The sequence below is a fragment of the Saccostrea echinata genome, unplaced genomic scaffold (genome assembly GCF_033153115.1).
Source record: "Saccostrea echinata isolate AGI-Se365-2 ecotype Australia unplaced genomic scaffold, CSIRO_AGI_Sech_v1 ptg000029l, whole genome shotgun sequence".
NCBI classification, from domain to species: domain Eukaryota; kingdom Metazoa; phylum Mollusca; class Bivalvia; order Ostreida; family Ostreidae; genus Saccostrea; species Saccostrea echinata.
Genome location: NW_026889778.1, coordinates 33,921,600 through 33,943,607, shown reverse-complemented (window position 1 = coordinate 33,943,607; position 22,008 = coordinate 33,921,600). Strand labels below are relative to the sequence as shown.

Below are 22,008 nucleotides of genomic sequence, written 5' to 3'. Positions count from 1 at the left end.
TATTACATTCAATTTAATATTCCATGTTCTACAGAGAAAATACGTAATGCTTCTCACATACAACAAAGTGAACACATTCCCTAATCCTGGAAGTTAGAAAACGTTTGTCTCTGATCACTTAGTTTGGTCTGAAGGGGATTAAATTCTATTCTTTGATTCAAAAATCAGTCTCAGTTACTTTTCATATAATAAAAAGTATGACTAAAACAACATAAAGAGGAAAAGAGTTCTAAATAGTTTTTAGTTGCATCTACAGAAAACTGTTGATCGTTCAAATTGTGCAAGTGCATGCTGCCCTTGAGTGCATTCCTACTTTACCTGCATGGTCAAAAGTCACACGGAAGCTTGTCTGATATAATTTTGTTCGTTGTCGGCCATTTGATTCATCTCTGTGACTTGTCTTTTAACATTATTGACTTCTTTCTCAGAAACAGTTGCCCAGTGCATTTTAAACCGAACTTCGCTAACTGCATTCTGGGTTTAGGAAATTCAAGTTTCTTCAAGGGAAGAGATGTGCCTACTGCCAAGGGGATAATTTTTAAAATCTTGAAAATTAGATATTGCCATTTAAGAATCTTCTTAATTTTCTGGGGTAATTTAGTCAGAAAAAATAAAATCTTTTATGAAATTTTCTTATTTAGTAAATACTAAAATTTGTTAAGCTTGTGATCCTCAGGACCAATTCTGAACAACAATGGACGATCAAAGAACTTTTCAGAAGGCTGGGGATGACTTCATAGAAACAATAAGACTACAAGATTTCTAAATCATTTTGAAGGTATTGTGAAATAAAAATACTCCACCAAAGAAATTTACACAATTTTGATTATTATCAAATTAATTGCACCTTGAATTTTACACTGAAGTCTATGGGCAATGCATGTGTTATTAAAATATCGTAAAAAGTATTTTGAACTTCATAAAAAGCTCTTGGTGAAAATATGCACACAGTCTCTTTTTATTGAAATATGAAATAAAATTAATCATTTACCACGGATATTTGATGAAATTAAAATTTTCTTCTTTGCATCAAAGGCAGATAACTCTCCAAAAACTTTTTAAAGTGCAAAATGACCAGCTTCTTATATGTTATCAGTCATGTGAATTTGGTTCATTTCACTTTCATTGTTATCTAGCAATGCATTTTTAACTAGTTTAAAATTAATCAATATTGTTCAAAATCCCTTCATTATACATTGAATACCTTAAGTTTTAAAAAGATGTCTATTTCTCCGAGGGAAGAAGAGGAAGCGGAATTTGTAGCCATTTCCGTTGTATATTTCTGCCAGTTTAATCCACTGGGAATGAAGAAGCGATTTTTGTTTTATCTGATTGCTATTTTATATATGCATCGTTCACTTACGTTTATTTAAAGGTATAATTTGAAGTTAAACTTAATTACTTTAATGCAAATGGTGAATAATTATGCATCTTAAGTACATTCATAATACACCATGGACTATTAGTATTATTTGATAATCTGAAACATTATACTTATTCTATTTCAGTTATTGTGATTAATCATGTTAAAATCTGATTATTTTTTTCTTTAAGTATGGATTCTATAGAAATTGAGTTGCACATAAAGAGAGTGTAGAAACTTGGCTTTCGATGTTGTATTATGTAATCTTTCTATTCTAGTCAGCACGGTTGTAATTAAACATGTATGTTTATGTTTCTATCTCACAGCAAATATGTAATGCATTAACCAAAACATTCTAAAATCGACATTAATATTCGCGCAATTTTTAATGAATTATTTTATTATGAAATAGATAGCATATGAACGTACTATAATTGATTCCTCTCTTCGCGACCTGGCTCTTCTTTTCCGTCGTTATTCCTTGAGTTAGCTTTAAATTTGTGTGAGATAATCGTTATAACAAACTTCATCTGCAAATATTAACAGAAAGATTACCATTATATTTAACAAAAAAAAGTGACCCCTGTTTTGATTATGCATGGAAAATTAGAAACATCCATTAAATCTTTCAGAAAGATTTCAGGTTTGAATTGACTTCTAATCCGAGACCAAACAAAAGAGGACAGGGGTTTGCACTTCGTTGGATATTTTTTTATTCAACACCAGCATTAAAATCCCATTACGTGATGTGACAAAACCGAGGAGAAAGTCAACACATTGACATTGTGAATATTTGAACAGTGTCGAATTAATCATGTGTCACGTGACAAAGCCACACGTACCACGCAGTCGCAGCACGGTGTCATGATTAGTTGGTACCCGTATATTTGATAGCTTAAAAGAAATCGTGCTTAAGCGTTTGAAAATGCTCTTAAATTTCAGACAAGTGGTACGTGTATTCATCGGGAAACTTTGATTGCGGTTTTATGATTTTGTTAACAAGCTGTAAAGTAAATAGACATATTTTTAATGAAAGATGCTTTGCCTCAATAAAATGTAATGAGGGACATCAAAGATGCATTATATTCACATTGACGAGATTTGTGTTTTGATTTCAATATTTAGCAAAACCTCTTAAGAACTTCAACACCCTATTCATTTCTTTCCTGTAAAAAGCAATTAAGTTGTTCATTTGATAATTTATTTGTTCGTTACTCGTTTAATTGGGATATATTGGTCAAAGTGATATACATGTAGTTCACAACTGAACGTTTATTTCAGTAGAGAAGAATTCTTGGCACACAGTGGATTTTTTTCTTTGCCTGAGTTTTGATGATGCTCATAATAGCAAAACTCAAATCTTCAAATTCCATGAGTATACTGAAAATAAAGTCAATACAGATTAACGATAAATATTAGGACCAAAACAACATGTGAGTATATGAGCTGAACATAGTTTTCAGATATAGGTTTCGTAAGAAACAAAATGGTGGTCGCTCAGCAAGTCCCATTCATTTGTGGTCATTTTAGACCTTTCGATAATTTCCAGGAGTCCGCGTTTTATGTCCTGTCCACAGATTTGTATTGTTTGTAGGCTTTTTGAGATGAAATATATGGAGATAACGAAAAGTATTCAAGCTCAAAAGTCCATTAAACAATACAAGATAGGAGCAGAGCAAACACGGACCTCCAAAAATCAGAGGTGGGATCAGGTGCCATGGAGGAGTGAGCATCCCCTGCCGACCGGTCACACCTGCCGTGTGCTCCTTGTCATGATCGGGAAATAACGGAAAAATCCGTCGACAATTCAGTGCGTAAACAATGGTTTAACAATAAGTATGAAAAACGTACTTGTCATGCAGCATTGTCATTGACTCAATGATAAATTGTACTTGCTGACAAGGTCATTGAATCGACCATAGAACTTACGAAATGATGACTTTAAACGAGACTGCTGATATTCTTGTTTCATCAACTTGTTTGTCAATAATTTACTTCGTTTTAGAAATTATACATACGTAGAGCATGCTCTTGCGTATCGAATCAACTGAGAGATATAAACCCCGTATGCAGGTGATGAAGGTATATTGCTGCATTAGTAAGGGAAGTTGACGATTGAAAAGTTAAAGTCATCACGTTTATCATAAAGCTTGGTTGTTAGATTACCATTAACGTCTTTTTCAAGTAAAATATCCAAATATGAAACAGATGTGTCAGAGACCAGTTATTGTTCTCTAGCTTCACTTTTTTTTCATTCTGCCTCGGTTGATACATGTACATGTGCACGGCGTACTAGTGTATTCTTTTGGGATGAGTTTAGTACATATAAATTAACCCTATCTCTGCACATTGAATTTTCGTTTCATATTTGTCTTGTAGTTTAATTTGTATGGAAAATACATGTAGGGAGAGGGCAACTGACGTTTTTAGAAGACTTTTGTGCAATTCCCTTTTATGAAACCTCTGTATTACAATATGTTCAAAGTTAACCATATTTGTCATGCGCAGATAAAAAATGCATACCAGAGAGTGTACAGAAGTTCACTTATAATTATGTACCAATTGGACCAAATATGACTCATTTTAATTCCTCGAGTTATTTGCATTATTTTTCATGATAACTTCTCTTTTAAATATTCGCACCCAGTTATCCATTGTTAAATATGAGAAATATAAGCCGTATTATCTACCAGATTAATTTATTAAAGTTTCGTAATATAAGACTTCCACATTTTGTCTAGAGGTATGCAGCGAGAGGACATTCATGTGGGATATTTGACACTCGATCTGCTCCTGAACGCCTCAAACGAGTCGAAAAATAATATGGTTTATTCGTTATACACGTCCGTCCTCTTCTAAATTCCCAATGGGATCAGGTCACAATATGTGCACCACTGATTCATAAAATTATATGGTTAATTTTTCCGAAGTTATTTACACAATCAAGTCGGTGTGCACTTCCAAAGTGCAAACAGAAATTACTATTAGATGAGTAAGTATAAACAAAAACATTCACTCACAAACTGAATTCACATCACAAACATCACCACAACATTACGTTGGTTTGACAATAAATCAAATATATATTAGTCCATAATCATTTTTAAAAAAATAATAATAATTGAAAAAATAATTACGGTGATTCAGTGCTGCTAATCAGGTATATTAAAATCAGTTTAATTTCCCTCACTTTATGACACATTTCTATAAATACAGATGTGTGAAACACATTCATCAATAATAAAAATCTATATTCCAAAGCACGCTCATTTGGTTACCGTCGAGTTTAACAGTTTATTTGCAGTACAAGATAGAGAACGTTACAGGCTTTAGTTCGGATACTACATGTGGCTTTTAGCCTGATATATAATAAGACATTTTCTGAAGACTTGTTCCATTATAATGTCATGTTGTAAATTTTGAATTTACAGGGTGGCGGTAAATACAAAATTTACAAAATGACAAAGAACTCAAACTCTACCCCCTATATGTACATAGCAGTTTCTATTACATTAATCACGTGTTACTTCTTTTCATTTTGCTTCAAAATTGTTTCATATCAAAAAGCATTGGACAAATAAATTTTGAATCTTATTTATCTCGCTTACATTTTTCCCTATAGCAATGAATTTTATATTAATTTACAGATATTCTTTTTCATTCCACAGGCAAAAAATATATGATGGCTTATACGTGTACCATCTCCAGTCTTTGAAGCTAATCAAATATCTTATAAATGTTCTCCTAATAGACATGAAAATAAAAAAGAATTAATCTACAAGAGGGGAGGATATACATTAAATTTAACAGATCTTTTAAAATGTTATCTCCACTTTAGCGATAAACTAAGTACGATAACTTTGCATTGCAACCTGCCTAACTGCTGTGTTTTGCATAATTGTGTTGCTAATGTAGTAATGCAGTTGTCATGTTGTGTACTTAAATTTTGTAGTGAAAGAAATTTCAAAATTTTAATGAAAAAATATTATCAGATACCTTTCAGAGTGTGTGTGTGTGTGGGGGGGGGGGGGGGGGGTCTGTAAAAAGTGATTGGAATGAATGGTTAATACTGAAGGAAAATCTTCCGTCTTTTATTATAACATGTACATTGTAAAACGTAGTAAACTTAAGACAAAAATCAAATACCCACTGGCAACCTCAATGATAACATTTTTATGATTCTTACACTATCCTTGTTGAACTTCCTTGGCAAATTAGTACTCCAGTGGCTATATAAAAAAAAGTTCTGATTTTTTAACATCTCAGTGATTCATAAAGTATTACCACCCACTGTTTTTCCCCCATATTCTTACAGGTGTAAATAAGCAACTCTAAATGAAAACATGATGAAAAATGGTGAGAACTTCTACTAAATTAAAGTCTGTTCGTGATGTTATTCTAATACAATAAAAACGTTATCTCACGGCGACATGTTTTAAAATGCTCGTATCTATTGATGTTTTATCAAAATCAGGTATGCACCTTGCGATTGTTGAATTTAAAGTTAACAAAGCTGAAAAGATTCTCCAAAATTCTCAAGAAATAAACACCCGTATTATGTAATCTATTTACCAATGTTTTCTTCTCGGAAAAGTTGGCATGGTGATCCAAAACCTATTTAAAAACTCATAATGGATGCAGTTACTTTGCATTGCATGCATTCGACAAAGAAGCCTAAGGCCAAGATCTTATCTGAGAGCTTTTATAGGTAAAACAAGAGGGCCGTAATGAAATTATCTTTCAGCACGAATGGCGTATTTTTTCCACGGAGTTTGACATCCAGACTTATACACATATGTCGACATCATACAAATACTAATTGAGGCTGTGAGTCACTAGACGTTTCTTATACCGTTTGATTTGTTTTGGTGATTACGCCATGGTTTGTATCTTTGGAGAAGGTGGCGGTGGTGCCTGGTTGTGGTGGTGATTGTGTTCTGTGGCATACTGGTCATGTTGAAATATATTTGCTCACTTTTACCGAAAGGTCTTCCTGGTCGGTGAATAAACAAATTTCAATCCCCAAAACCCTCTTGAATTTGTGTGCAAAATTAACGAAGTTAGAATGTCTCTGGTATAGATAAAAGAAGGAGCAGTTTTGTAGTTAGCCTCCAAATTTCTAGAATTTGTACTACAAAGTACTACACAATATGAAACCACAATGCCTTTTATTACAAATAAAATAAGTCCTAGGCGTCGTATATAATATGTCTATATATGAAAGAACCAGGCCTAGGCGTCTACATATATGAAGAAAAGATCAAGACTAGGTTTAGATGATTTTCCTCTTTAACAGAAGGAACTTAAGGCTATAAAGTGAATACAAGAAAGCTTTCCGGGATCTAAATGAACTTACTGCTTTAACTCTGCTGCTAGTATGTAACTCTAAAAGCTTTTTCTTCATTGCTGTTATTCTCGATAATTAACCGTCATGCAATGCAGAGTCCACTGTCACGACATACGGTTTTCATGCATAAAAAATAGTATGCAAAAATTAGCGAAACGAATAAATTGAAAACTATTTTGCAGATCCATTTCCTATTGTAAACTTAATATGCATGGACAATATGAGAGCTTTTGGTTCCCACAATGAGTTGAGCTAGAACCTAACGAGGATGATAATGGTTTGATATTGGGGGGATTTGTCGACATGTTAACTCTGTGGTCACAATGTATTAGGAGCAGTGTCTCCAGAAATTGGCCTGGAAGATTAAAGACTCCCTTATGTAAAGATGATGGAGAATTTATAAATCACAGTTCGACATGGCAACGTTTCCCGCGTTTTGGGATATGTAACGTCTGCTATTGTCGATAGCCTCTTTGACAGGCTGATATTCTTCATTTATTCCTGGAGAATTAATGACACGTCTTAATGGAAAGAAATGTGGAGACTGCAAAGATTTGTTCTTATCTTTATGTTAGTTTCATCAGCAGAAAATGGGCGAGATTTATAATGGCATTGGTTCTTATATTCCAATGATTTTGATGAGTTCAACGAAGATGACCCCAGCTTTTTATCTGTAGAGAAATTGAATTTGTTCATCTTTTGTTTTATCTATTTTTTTATTTCCATTGAAAATTTTGCATCTATTAAACATGATATGTCATAGCAATCAAGATGAAACGTAGAGGAAAATCTCCCAGGATGCAAGTGATATAGGTTGACAAATTAATGACGGGTCTCTTGACAAACAAACAAAAAAACGTTGGAGCGTTTGTTTTGTGTGACAAGACATTATCCATTATCAGTGCACGCCAGTGAAATGAAATCTTCCAATACAACAGCAACATGTAGCTGCTCTAGTTTTCAATTGATCGATTAATCTTCGATGAAATACCACTACCTGTTCTTTTAGCAGAAAGAGGGGGTGCATTTTGATGAGACAATCTCACTGCTAAGGACCTCAGAAACGACTATCGTTTTTGTCGGCTAAGAATTGGTTACGTTAACTTAGGTTATGTACACCAAGTAATGGTTAATTCAATAAAAGCTGCTTAGCTTCTCAGTTATGCAATTTTCACTTCATTTTTAGCCTGAAGGGACGGGGCTTATCTTTCCGAAAAGGCTGATCTTATAAAAAGGTGTGTGGAAGTTCCATAAAACACTATTCCCCTATCATTGGTGACACAAGGACGATGTTTGACAAACAAGAGGATTTAACGTCGAGATGCCTCTGTGAATGTTAACATTCCCATAATCATGACAAAGATAACTAACAAAAAAAAAAAAATGTGGAATTCGCGTATGCCAGATAAAGAAAGTTTCGGCTGGGTTTTCCTTCAGTTTTACAAGATAATTGATTTAAGAAAAATGAACGTGTTGTTTATAATGACAGAATTGAAAATATAATACTTTGCATATACAATGACAAGGTAGGCACTAGGCAGCATATTTTTTTCGAGAAACTGAATATCTAATTTGCAATTCAGTGGTGTGAAACACGATGCATCTTTAATAACATCAGCTTGATGTACAAAGGCTAGCGTCCGATTTCCGCCTCTTCTCTTCTTCGGAATACATTTAGGCGTCCTTTCCTTAAACATTCATCTTGTAGTATTGTATCTGTTTTCAATGCATTATTAATAAAAACTATTTTTGAATCCGGCATATTGTCCATTCATACAAGAACCCTGGATCCGCCACTGTAATGTAAATGATTTTTATCAACAATTATAAGGGGGGGGGGGGAGGTAATTAGGTCTTGATAACTGGATGTATATATTTCCAAAATACAATAGTACCAAAAAAGCAAATATTTCCTTTTGAATAAATTACTCCCAGTTAAAATGACTGTTAAGTTTTCCAGCAAAATTTTCATTTCTTAAGTGTTCATTTGGGAAAAATTGCAGACACTAATACATAAGATCTTGTGAGCAGACAGTTTTTCAAACATATGTCAACAAGTCACTGAGTCTATATCATTATTCCATATAGATGTGGAAATTATCAAGTGCTTTCGGAATTTTCTTAATGCATTTTTCTCGCTTTTATTTCTTTCTGAATCCCTCCAGATTTACTAACAGACAAAATGTCGTGTATTTAGGCAAGATTTATATGGTAAAAAGACATCAGACAGTCAATTATACGTCTATTACCGCAAAGACAAGAAAGAAAAATTGACAAATATGGCCGACTATTTTTTTCTGAATGTTAGCTGACTGATGGTCTATGGGAGAAATCAACGTCTTTGTCATTTCATTGTCAGACGATAAAAAGGATAGAGGAATGTTTCGTGCAAAAAGGGAAGCATACTTACTACGAAGTATCCCTAATAAGCCTGTTCAAGCAAATGCTTTGGGATTTTTGTTCGTTTTGATTTTTGTTTGTTCATTTTTCCTTCTTTGTTAACATGTATCATACATTAAAAGATACATGTCAAAATCAACTATTGAGACTTATGGTGTATTACACCAGCTTAATATGAATTTCATGTACTTCATCTTTTAGTTTATTTTGTATATTCATTTGATAATTGTTTTAGCAAAGTGGTTTTCATGGAGAGAATATCTATATCTGATTATTTTTGACATTCGCAGAGTATTGATGAATTTCTTTCACTTACTTGGATAATTAAATTATTCCCGTGTTTTGTTAATTGACAAGTCGATTATTTAGTACACAGAATATTGGCATTTGTTCGTTAATTAACAATCAATCCAAAATTAATTAGGTACGATTTTGTGTCAATTAAGAAACATCATCAACCTAAGCCTAAAATTTAATCTTAACAAGCAACCTAGGGTCAAAGGTGATAGAATATTCAGTGTCTAGTTTCGTTTACTTGAGCGATATGGCACGCGGTCCATGAAGGTCTAGATACGGTGTTTATTTAATCGAAAAATCAAATTAATCTCCTTGTGTGCAAAGATTGAAACAAACACAAGTTGACAAACTAACAAAGTCAGCTCGTTAAATAATCATATGCCCCCTGCTGATGTTTGACACTTAGCTCTTCTCGGCAGACTCTCTAACTGCTGGGGAGTAGTATTGTTCACATTAGATGTCGGTGTGTCTTCAAAATATTGGATTTTGTTTGTTGAAAAAATGCCTCTTTCAAAATATCATTGTGATATCGTTAAATGATCTATATGAATTAAATTAAGTAATGTACAAGTTGTTGGAAATGAACTAGATTAAACATGTACGAGTTCAAAAAGTCCAATGAAACTTATGCTTCTAAATTATGATAAAATTATTCTCCTTTTTTTTCTAATTACGATTGATGCTGTTTTTGGGTATTAGAATTCACACAGCTGCAATACGGAGAGTACGTAAATTATATGCATTTCTAAAATACAACGTAATCAGGTGGCTCTTTTATATACGATTGCTAATGCGACTTCCTTAAGTTCCTACACATAACTTTTCGGAGCATTATAAAAAATTTTATCATTAATATTTCTACTCACACAAAAAAAGTGTAGAAATTTTAAATGACTTTCACTAACCAGCCCAAAAAAAAAAAATAGACAGTGTTTTAATAGATCAATATCATTAGTTTGAACACGACAAATGCACTTTGCACATTAAATCTGCTTGGAGATCCGTCCCTTGGGTAATTTTCTAGGGTAAAATAGAGAAGTCTCGATATCGCGTTTCCTACGTGCATGTTCTTTAACAAGCAATTAAAACTTATTGTTCAAATAAGCGAAAGGGAAATTATTTCTCCCCCGACAGTTCCCGAGTAAACTTGATTATCGTAAAAATGACCCGGACTGCAAACTCTGCATCGATTTGATTGGTCGTAAAAACATGTGTAATCTTCCAAACGCACAAACGCATTGATAACCCCATCGACTGAACATAGCGTGAATGGGCTAATTAGCGAAAAATAATTCGGCAACATGCAGAGACAATCGCTCGTCAGTTTATCGTAGAGAAACCCCGTAGATTGAGCGATCGCTATCACTGCCTTACTTTTCATATATTATTTTCGGACCTATTACATATCATTATATATGGTATACTGTTATTTTTTGCTCAGGATATAAACCCAAGATAACTGTATGACTAATTCAGCTGGGTGCTTATAAACAATTAGATAACAGCTAATAGGCTCTTTAATGTTCTTAAGTACACATTTTATTTAAAGCAACCACGTGTACAAGAGTAGGCGGAGATTCGATTGAAAACATTGCATTGCGATTTGTTTGTAAAAATATTGATTCAGTATTTTGAAAGGCGTTACCGAGCACGCACACACAAAATATAGCGCTCTGCGAACTGTAAAAAAAATCATCATAACTTTTAGAGTATTGGATTATCGGATATCCCCGGAATTTTATACCATCAGAGAGTAGTCTGTCTTTGTGAACAGACGGCTACAATCCGTTAACGTGCCCCGGTATTTAAAGTTACTTTAAAGTGTGTGTGCACTGTAATATCATTGCTCTTTTGTGAAACACAGTGACGACATCTACATTTGGACTTTTTTATGTTGCTTCACTGCCAGGACATGAGAGTATAATATGCCTGTTCCAAGCTGTCCTCGAGGTCCCTCTGGTAAGTGTTAGTCACTTGTTTTAAATTTTTATTTTACGGCCATTTTTCTTTCAAATTTTATTTACTTTTTTCCACTTGACGTGAAAAGGTGACCGTTGACATTCTTGACTATAACATTTAACTCAGCAGGACAGCGAGCGGTCTGTTTTGGATAAATTTGTCGAAATGTTCAGAAGATTCATTTATTGATAAGAGAGAAATATGATCAAAAGATTTGTTATATAAGTTCTGGTTTCATACCCCACCCTAGGAATTGTTCGGTGTTTAAAATTATGACTGTTAATCAGAAAACACAATGCCATGGAATAACCAGTAATTCTTCCCAGAAGATTACAATGCTCATTTAATTTATGCTTCCTTAATCATAGCTATCTGGTGCCAGAAAATGACTTGCTATCGTTTGGGATTCATCAATTGTTATTCTGAACAATAAATATGGAGACAGAACAAAGGAATGGGGGACTAAACCAGAAATCTAACACACGTTACATAATGTATTTAAGATGTCGTTATCTGCCCAATTAAATAGCCAATTGAATTATTATTCTGAAAAAAGATAATGAAGTAATATTTAGCATTTAATCAATTCATTGGGATATCTTCCTCGTTTATTAAAAAGTATAACAAACATACCCCTTTGGCCAAAGGGACATCGATACAAATTCTTCTTAAAAAAATTTAACTCACTGACTTTTTTTCGATGTATATTTTTATATATTGACAATGTTGAAATATTTTTGCCTTGGGCGATAGAGACTGAAATGTTAGTAAAGCACCTGCACTTTTTTGATGACTTACGCGCATCATTCAAATACCCGTGTAAAATTTTGTCCAAACATTTAAAGAAAAATTACTTGAAGAAAGAGGGGGTTACTAGTTAAACATACGTTTCCATTAAGAACTTGTATGCCACTAAGGAAAGAAGATTAATTTTTATCCTCTATTTAATTTTAAAACAAGTCAACAGATGAATTTTATAAGTACTTAGTGCTTTGAATAAGGGACATTTCTAGGGGTCAAATTTGGGACAGTTCATTTTTAATGAGATTCCGATCGCATTATTTGGTCTCGGTGTTGAGTGTAGATGAAGGAAAGTGGTTAGCTATGAAATCGACCTTGTGATTCATGAACAAACCAGGTTTCGAGAGGATTTGACTTTTGATAGTTTCCTTGAGTGGGGGGTTTCTAATTGCATTGTCTTTAGGTTTCAAGTATATTTTTAACCATAATTATGTCTGATTCATGGGAAAATAAGGTTTGTTAAAGTTAACATGGGGAACCAAACCTTCCTTTTGTTGAATTTATCTGAGAAGGGCGAACGTTCAGGTTAATTTGAAGGCATAATCTAATTTCCGTTTTTCTCAGCCAGTACAAAGAAATTGATATAAAGTGTTACTGATTTTTCGACTCCTGTTAAGGTTTTTTTTAATGCACCAGTGATTTGAGAGATAGACAGACTACACTGGTATTTATCGGAATATCTTAAAACGCTATGCTTCAGGCACAGTAAATGCAACTTCTATACTCTTTGTTGTAAACAATGACACTTTACATAGAAACAATACAATTAAGACATCGTGTCATTCAATCTTATCTACAAAACTTCATCAAATCAAACACCTGAAGACGTCTTGTGACTAAATCTATGATCTAAATATCATCTGTTCTTTGTTTATAATCCCTGTATATTCGAGAAAATCTATGGATTTGTGCCACAAGTCACTGTACAGTCCAGAGTACTATCGAAGAGCGAAGTCATTCACAAATCCTCGGTATGGGTCGTGTTTCCTGATTGTTGTATCAGATAGCTTAATTTTTGTTTAGAAGGAAAACAGGATTAACGACTTGACTTATCTTTAGCTGCTGTCAACGTGCAAAATTTCTTACGGCCATCTGGGACTCATAAAATTTCCCAGACAAGGATTTACCCCGAGTTCCAACATGTGCAGGAAAAATGTTATCAAACTGCCGCTGCCAAAATTAATGTCTTACTCGTTCCTTGAAAATGTCCATGTTATTCTTCTTAAACATAATGAATCGCAATGTATAGAATCAGCAACGGAACTCTTTGATGAAGGTTTTATATATTTTCTACAATGTATCCTCGCCCATTTCCATTTATCTCTTTATACATTAACTACTGACTAATATGAAAATAAGCAGAGCGACCGCGGTATCATTATTTACGCTGTACATACACGTTGAATACACCACATAAGCACTTACAGATCTGTAATTCATGAATAGTTCACATACTTATTACTTACAAATGTTGCTACAACTCTTGTGTTTGTTTGCTTTACTTAATTCTATTTTGTCTCTGAGGGTCTGTCTACTCAGCGGAAAATGCTGGTTATTTATTTTGACCCGATAAGAGGTGTCCAGCAGACTGACTCAATGAATAATTTCCTGGTCACGAATGGTTCTAAGAAACAAAGGAATTTTCACCTTCACCCATACCCTTATCTGTGTTGAAAATTGGAGAAAGGGGAAATCGAAATGAACTTGTTTGGTCCACGTAGGAACCCTGGAATATATTTTTTTTTTATCTGGAAGTCATTATAGAATATTATCCCCTGCTATTCAATCAATATCCATCTTTTATATATGACAAGGAAGGATAAACAATTTACCAGTTTACGGTGCTTACCCCCTCCACAAAACAAATAAACTTTAATTTTTATACTACCAGAAAATCATAAAAAATGTCGCTGACAAGAGTCTATAAAGAAATTGTTATCTTAGCGTTTCTTCCACAAAGTTCTGTATCTCTGCTATAAAACGATTTAAAGGTCTGCACTGGGAACCCCTCTTAACCAAAACTGACACTAACTACCGACCAAAGGTCATAAAATTTTGTGGAAATTCGGGAAACACCGGACAATCGAACACGATCAGACTTAATTATTTTCCACGTGCTTGTTAAGCATATGTTTGTGTGCCAATGTGCAGATGCAGGGACGAAGGAGAGCTGTTATAAGATTTTAGATTAGCATCGAAAACCTCTATCCCTCCGTGATCAGAGGCTAAAATCAATGAATAATCGTCATTATTCACGGATCTGACAGTTGCGAAAAGGATTTTCACACGCATTCTTTTTAATGGCGACTTGTTCTAATGTTCGGACATCAGGGTCATTATCAGACACGAGCTGCAAGTTCCCAGTTCACTTCAGTTTGTATTCGTTAGATGCAATATGTCAGTGAGCGCTCTCTCTCTCTCTCATTTAACATAATAAGCACTTTACAGAAACTGATTTTCTTCAGATAAAATATAAAACAAACAAACAAAATTATCATTATTTTGACGGATTTATCAGAAAAAAATTTAAGTACAGATTGTGGTATTATGTATAGACAAAAACTTACACAATAAAAAGTAAACAACAGGGGTTAATCAATAGGTGAGAATATTACAATCAACACTCCATATGCCAAATTTTTAGCGAGAAATACTCCTTTAATCAAACAAGGTATTGATAAAGGTGTCTGTTTGAAATCGATAATCTTTGTTTTGGGACAAGGAAACATGTTTTCACAACAGTGGACGATAAACCGATATCGCAATAATGAACAAATAACTTGATCAATATACAATAATTGGAGATTTGTTCGAACTCTGGTTACGTGAATCTTAATTGGACCATGCTTAAAAGTCGTGAGAGTTCTTTTATCGGTATCCAGTATTTAATGGAAATGTCAAATACTTCAATAAAACCCAAAATGGTACAGGTAATGATCTTGTAAAATCGAAACTCGATACTTGGTGAAGAATTAAAGAGTTCTGATTCCCCCAGAAGTTTGAAGGATCATGTTCATGAAATGTGTTTGTTACTATGTATGTGTAATTAAATACATGTATAATCAACATTTCCATGGTTTATAAATTAAGTCCATTAAACTGAGTAGCTTTTTTCCTTCTTGTAATTTAAAAAAAAAAATAAACGTTTTAATTTGTTTTAAGTACTGCATGCGTTGAGATAAAACAGTTGAACATATATAAAGATATATTTGGGTCTTTTTTTTTTTTTACACAAAGACTAAAATATAAAAATTAAAGGACGTAAAAATCAAGGGGGAAAAAAGCCAACTTCATCTTTTTCGCAGAAAGATTTTTGTCAAAAGGTGTTGTGTTATCGCAACATTTGAACTTAGTTCAATATGAATGAGTTCACAAACTTATTAATATTCTCATGCAGTAGAGATAATGAAATTTCTCGCTGCTCTGCTCTTTGATAATTTGATCAATGTTTTAAAAGTTTTAATAATTTCTTGTGTTTCATCTTTGATAGTCTTACTACTCTGTCCCGCTATCAAGTCACCAACTTAGCATGTTAGAAGAATTTAATTTAAAAATACTCGGAATATTTCTAGGTTGATTTAAATGTTCTCTCAAATATTGTACAAGAGAAATAATTAAAGATCATATATTATTTCCGTTTTATTGGAATTGCACCAAAATTCTATGTTTTGAGGGGATACCAGTGATCGTTGGAACCATTTTATTGGAGACATAACACCTCCTAGACAAGCTAAAGCTCCATAAATGAACATTCTGAGGGAGACCCCTTTTGATGTGTCAAACTCATTTTGCCTCTCAGAGGCCCAGGTGCACGCTGATTTGATCCATTAAATGATTTTTAAGACAATTCGCACCAAGCGATTCAAAGTCCGTACAATCCATCATTACAGTTGATAAATAAATGTGACGTGATTCGAAAAGATCCATCGATTTTTCTGCTATTTTTGGAAGGTGGCTTGGGATACTAAAACTTTAAAAGGATGGGCTTCTGGTCGCTTTTAAAACCAAAATGGAATTTCGAATGGAATAGCAAAGCATTTTCTTAACAGTTTTAGACAAGGCATTTAATGTACCCGCTTCACTTGGTATATGCAATATGAAATAAAATAAAAGCTCCAAAAGATAAAAGTAAAAATTACACGTATTATCCTCGTTATACTTTGGATTCTCAACGAGTCGGATTTTTATTTGGAAAAAACCTCCGAAAATTATATCTTAAACTTTCGGTCAAAGCGTTCCAGCGTCCAAACTCTGTATCTCTATCCCAGAAACGCTTGAATGTAAGGTTTAATTGTTTACATGAGGGCCTTGGTCGATACACTCATTGAGCGACCTGTCCAACAAACGCACAATGAAGTACCATTCTGTGGACTTAGAATCTCGTTACAGCTGATGTTAGACGGCCTAACAGCTCTACAATCAATAAAAGCAGATTCTTATGTTATAAGGAGAATATGAAAATGAACAGTATATTATCGCTCCAATTTACGCAGACCCCACAGTTCGATACACCCTTATCGGGGAAGTATAATTACCGGCCAGAACGTAGAATATCAGATACTGAGAAAATGATCTATATTCAAAGGATGCTTATCTGCAAAAACAGCACAGAAACCACTCAGAATAAACACTGGACTTTGTACATGATCACAAGGAAATGAATTGTATCAGTAAAACAAAATCATGTATGTCTCTGTAAAATACTTTTGTGCACTATTTTCCAAAAGAAAACCAGTTATAGCACTGAGTACTTTGAAAGAAAAAAAAAGCCATAAAAATTGTTTAAAGCCATCGAAGCTTTTTCCGTTCTCTGTCTTTATCTGATTTTTTGTGATGTACTGAATGGCACATTAACAAACTAAGGAAGTTATGAAACGTTTGTTTTAGTTTTGTATTCAATTTAGATCCGGCTTTTAAAATTTTATCATTTCTGCATTGGTGCGTGTTGCAGATGAATTTCTAGACACCATAACTAAGTAACCTCTCAACAGTTTATATCATATATATCGTTCAAAGTTTAGAGTATAGAAACGTTTGTCAAAGCAGCTAAGATCTGCAACATGCAATATTAGTTTCATACACGCGCAGTGTTTGAATAATGTATTGTACATGTCTATTTAGCTTTGGGAGGGGTTGACTACTCCCTCCCTGTCCTTACAGTTGCTTGATAGGCCATCAAGTCATTAAGATGAATGGTAAATATCTACGTCAAAGACCACAATTTTCCTTTCATGATCTAGCGCTATCAATTGAAAAAAGATAAATAATTGCACTGTGCAACAGCATCTTCGGCAAAGCCATTGCGAACATCTCAACACTGAATAGAGATGAAGCACAGGCACAACGGCGGAACACATAAAGCAGTATTAAATATTTATTTTTACGGGAGTTTTACGACCTTTCAACAATGAGGCAGTTACGATTTATTGATTGATAATTGGAATTTTCACAATATAGATGCGTTAATTTGACTTGTCTGATTCAACACACACACGAGCGGCCTCGAGTTATGATGGCGGACGGAGATCAGACGACATCTTAATACTTTGTCTTTTTTTTAATATCAAAAATCAATAAATAACAATAAAAGCAGCTAAATTTCTAATAAAAAATCTTGTTCCTTTGTGATTAAACGATACTTTGATGGTGGTTTGATTGGGGTATTAAGTACAGATTTTGAATCGCTGCAGACATGACCTAATTACATTCTCGTTATTTGATCTAAAAGCGGACAGATGTCAATTCTAAAAGTTTTCTGGTCCCGGACAACTGTTCACTGTTGTAATATCCTCGCTTTATAGGCTTCCAATTCCCCTAAAACACTCATAAATGATTACCCTTCGTCCGAAATGGCAACGAGGACGAATGTTTGTCCACGCTGAACAAACCGGTATAGAAATTTAAATAAAGAGGTTTTAAGAAATTCTTTGTAAAGAGCTTTCAAACAAAATTAAAACTTGTTGAGGGCGACAGACGGTTAGGGTAACCATTTCTGCACAGTCTTGAATTTTGAATCCGCCGAGCACCGCAGACAATGTGTGGAAGATCAATGATGATTTGCAAAAATAATACTGGAAACTTAAATATATGTATATTAGAATAAGTAGCAAGTAGGTAAGTGATAAAAAAAAATTAACAGAGCTGCCATAAGCCAGTGACAACACACAGGAAGCCAAATTGCCTCTTAAATGAAATCGTCAGGATATTGCGGTTTTTCTCACCATACAAGACAATATATAAGCCCAACGGAGTCGAGCGAATCAAGGACATTCTTAAGTTGTCATGATTCTTAACGGCCTAGTTTGAAAAATTTCCCAGGAAACAAATGACTTTCTTTAACTTCGGTAGTATACAGAAGAAATTTAAAAAGAGTTGCGATTTTTAGAGATTTGGTAGTTGTCTCGTCCATTTGTGTGAGTAAATCGTTTAATCCCTTTGTGTGGGGCAGATTTGTATTTTAGCACATCGCTTGTGCTCATATTTTATTGTTATAGGAAATTTACAAGAATAAATTTATCAATGTCGGGTACAAATTGCATGTAGCCGGGGAAATTAAAAAAGTATTTTAGATAACTGCAGTATCCAGCATTGAAAAATCTATTCGAATACGTATTAACCTTGTTGCATATTTTTTTCTTCATCTCAAATGTTATTTTAATGACAATCCACCAGAACTAAATTAGAATAGTTTTATGGTATCTTGTATCCTTTATCACGTCACAGAAATATAAGAGGACATCGGGGGATTTTGTATTCATGAGACTGAAAGCTGTCAAATACTATTCAAGATTAAAACTCTCATTTCATTATCTGGACTTCTGATAATGCAAAATCTCATATTTCTTACATTGTACCCTCAAACAAAAGAAGTCTGGACGAATACGGCAGAGAGTTGAATGGAATATGAGAGTTTGATGAATGATGAATTCCAACAACGAGCGTAATGAAATATTTGAATAACTGATCCAATTTGTAATACAATATTTGCCTTTACTTTGATAATCTCTAAAGGTTAGGTAAGGCTGTCTACAACAAATAGAAGTAATGTCCTTTGTAATGATTAAGAAAGGGTCCCTTTAATCTTTTTTGGAAGCACAGGTTTCCTTTTCTTCAGACACACAGGGAAACAATCTCAGTAGGACTTAGAATTTAAACGAACATGAATATTAATAAACCATACTACATATCAATGTTCAATGTTTATCGTTGTCAACATGGTCTCTAGTGAGCATTCCATTATAATGCTAGAGAAACGAATTTCACTTTATTTTTACATTAAACGTGTCTCATCCTGCATCACTAAAACGATTTTAGAAACAGAAGACAGATATTTTGTTTTCAATTTTTGTGATGGGCTCGGGGATGCACGGGGAATACTAAAGTTTGTGGAATATGATGTAGATTGATTGCTTAATGGTTAAAAGAGTTCAGTTCCGTAACATTAAGAGCTAATTGAGAATCAGATTGACAAGTGCTATCAAAGACGCTCGCTCGGGAAAACATGTGCATGCAATTTTGTTTTGTTAGATGAATGTGATCTTGCATATATCGAATTTGATTCCCACTGTAAACATGTGCTCACATCTTGCCATTTTCTTGCTGTGGGTCATCCTGTTTATCCCTACTTTCCTTTCAAATTACGTCTGCTGAAAGTCTCACTAATAAGAAAGATCTTGTTTTCAAACATTAGCGTATTTACGAACATATCAAAGAATGTTCTGTACTTCACCTGGTGCTCCATGAACCCATTTCTCATCTTTGACGCCATCTTTGAGAATCTGCTTCTATGATACTTCTTTGTCATCAGAACGTTTGTTGTTTGGACAGCCGAATCAAAAGTAGCAGAAATCTGAGGACTCAGTGTTTAATCAGTGGTTCTGCTTTTTAGTATTGGATACAGACATCTTCGATAACATCACGTCTCTGGTCACATGCCCCAAGATATAATTGTGGGCTTGGTTTTGCGGGTGCTTTAGTTTGAGGGTATCCGCTGTTTCGCCGCCTTTGTAATCAGCGACGTCGATGCTTGTTTACGATCTTTGGTTCCTTTAATATCAGTGACTGTCATCGCAGATTAACACGAATACATGACCAAAAGATGAACTTTGTTGCAAGTTCTGTTTACCTGAGCACGGAATATTATATTTAGCAAGTCGAAAAATGATGGACTTAAATAGCACGTTTTAGTTTAGGGATTTATCAATTATTCATTCACACGAATTTAGTGCGTAATAGGTAGTGATTTTTAATTGCTCATTTTTTAGAAGGTGCTCGCACACTCACATATGCATGATCTTAGGTTTTCTAGACTTCATTTGCATCTTTAAACGTGAACTAACACTTATTGTGATCACGTATGTCTGAGTTCATGTAGGGAAGACGGAAATATTTTCAGCATTCGAAGCTTATTTCTGCGATAAAAATTCCACGTTGCTTGTAAAAACCCGAGGTTCTGTTACAAGAGACAAGAAAAATATGCATTTTAGATAAATTAGCTCTCATTTAATCTATAATCTATTTCACAACATTCAACAAGTTGTGTTGTTACAATGAAAAAAAAAATGATTTGTCTGATAAATAAAACTTTCTATTGACATGCCTTATTTCTATACCAATGGCAAGGAAAGAGATATTTTTTCTAGCACAATATTCAATTACGGGTACTGGTTCAAACTACGAGGAAAGAAAATTTACTCTTGACAGCACCCACCCAAAAGAATGCACAGTCATGAGTAAAGTTGAGTAATATTACATTTTACGTATTGACCTAGAATGGTGTGCCTGCTTCCGACTTTCTATATTCTTGGTCTACTGAACACAGGAATTTTAAAAACATATAAATTACCGGTAAAAAAAAACATCAACTTTTTCGTTCCGGTACATGATTCATTGTTACTAAACTCGTGGTGAGACTCAATAATTTTTCTTTATAAATTGATTTTTTAAAAGACATTTTGAATATCGTTTCAATAATAAATCACACCAAGAATTAAATCGGAAAACAATCCTGTATAGCCATTTTCAACGATATTTCCATCCACACCCAAAACTTTACCCACTGATAAATCTATAGCAGGATGCGTCAAGAATTAGCCCTTTTTAATTGCATGGTACCAGTCTTTTTATTAGTACCCAGAGTTGAGCAAGTGCTTTTCAGATTGAGACATAATCTTTATAACACGTGTTGGCGCATTGGATTAATATCGGTAAGACCTATGATTATAGTTAGAACATGGAACATTGTCAACTGAAGAAAGGAGATTAAAAGAAATCTAGATTATTTCAAAATGAACAAGGAAAAGAAAGAATCGGCTGAAAAGATCCATCATGTCTCGCGCTGCGTCGACGAGGGCCAATATTCGATAGAAAATACATTTTTATACGTCTGTTGATTGATTTTCTGTCTTTAAATTAGAATGGGAGAGTAGATAGAGATTTCCAAGGATAAACAATTGGATGAATATAGAGAGTTTCCTAAGATAGATGAATATAGAGAGTTTCCTAAGAATTTTGCCTAGATCTATAAGATTTGAATTATTGCCTATTGTTTTGTTTTTTGGCCATTCCGACTTGTTCCTGATCAGCTTTGCTAATTGCTCTTCCTTGTACGTATACCAATAAGACAAAACGTTTATAAGACTAAGTGGTTGAAAGATAAATGTCTTTAAAACTAAACAAAAAATCTGGCAATACTCTCATGGTGGGCCTTTGAAGTGGCAGCATTTAATCGACAAATGCTCTCTGTATGTTTGTTTTATTTTGACAGATGGGATGCTCTGCAAAATAGTTGTGTCTAATTTTAAGAACATTTTCTGATGAAAAGAAAAAAATGTGGGCATCC

General features: G+C 33.9%; 1 protein-coding gene across 2 annotated transcripts in view; it reads left to right on the top strand.

Moving 5' to 3' along the window:
- Positions 1 to 10,783: 10,783 nt before the first annotated feature.
- Positions 10,784 to 22,008, top strand: part of LOC133195854 (uncharacterized) — a 31,638-nt gene continuing 20,413 nt past the window's right edge. The window contains exon 1 of one of the 2 annotated variants that reach the window (XM_061331819.1): positions 10,784 to 11,366. In XM_061331819.1, the coding sequence (XP_061187803.1) occupies positions 11,333 to 11,366 (34 nt within the window). In that variant the 5' untranslated portion in view covers positions 10,784 to 11,332. The remainder of the gene's footprint in view (positions 11,367 to 22,008) is intronic. The other variant, XM_061331820.1, reaches the window with a different exon arrangement.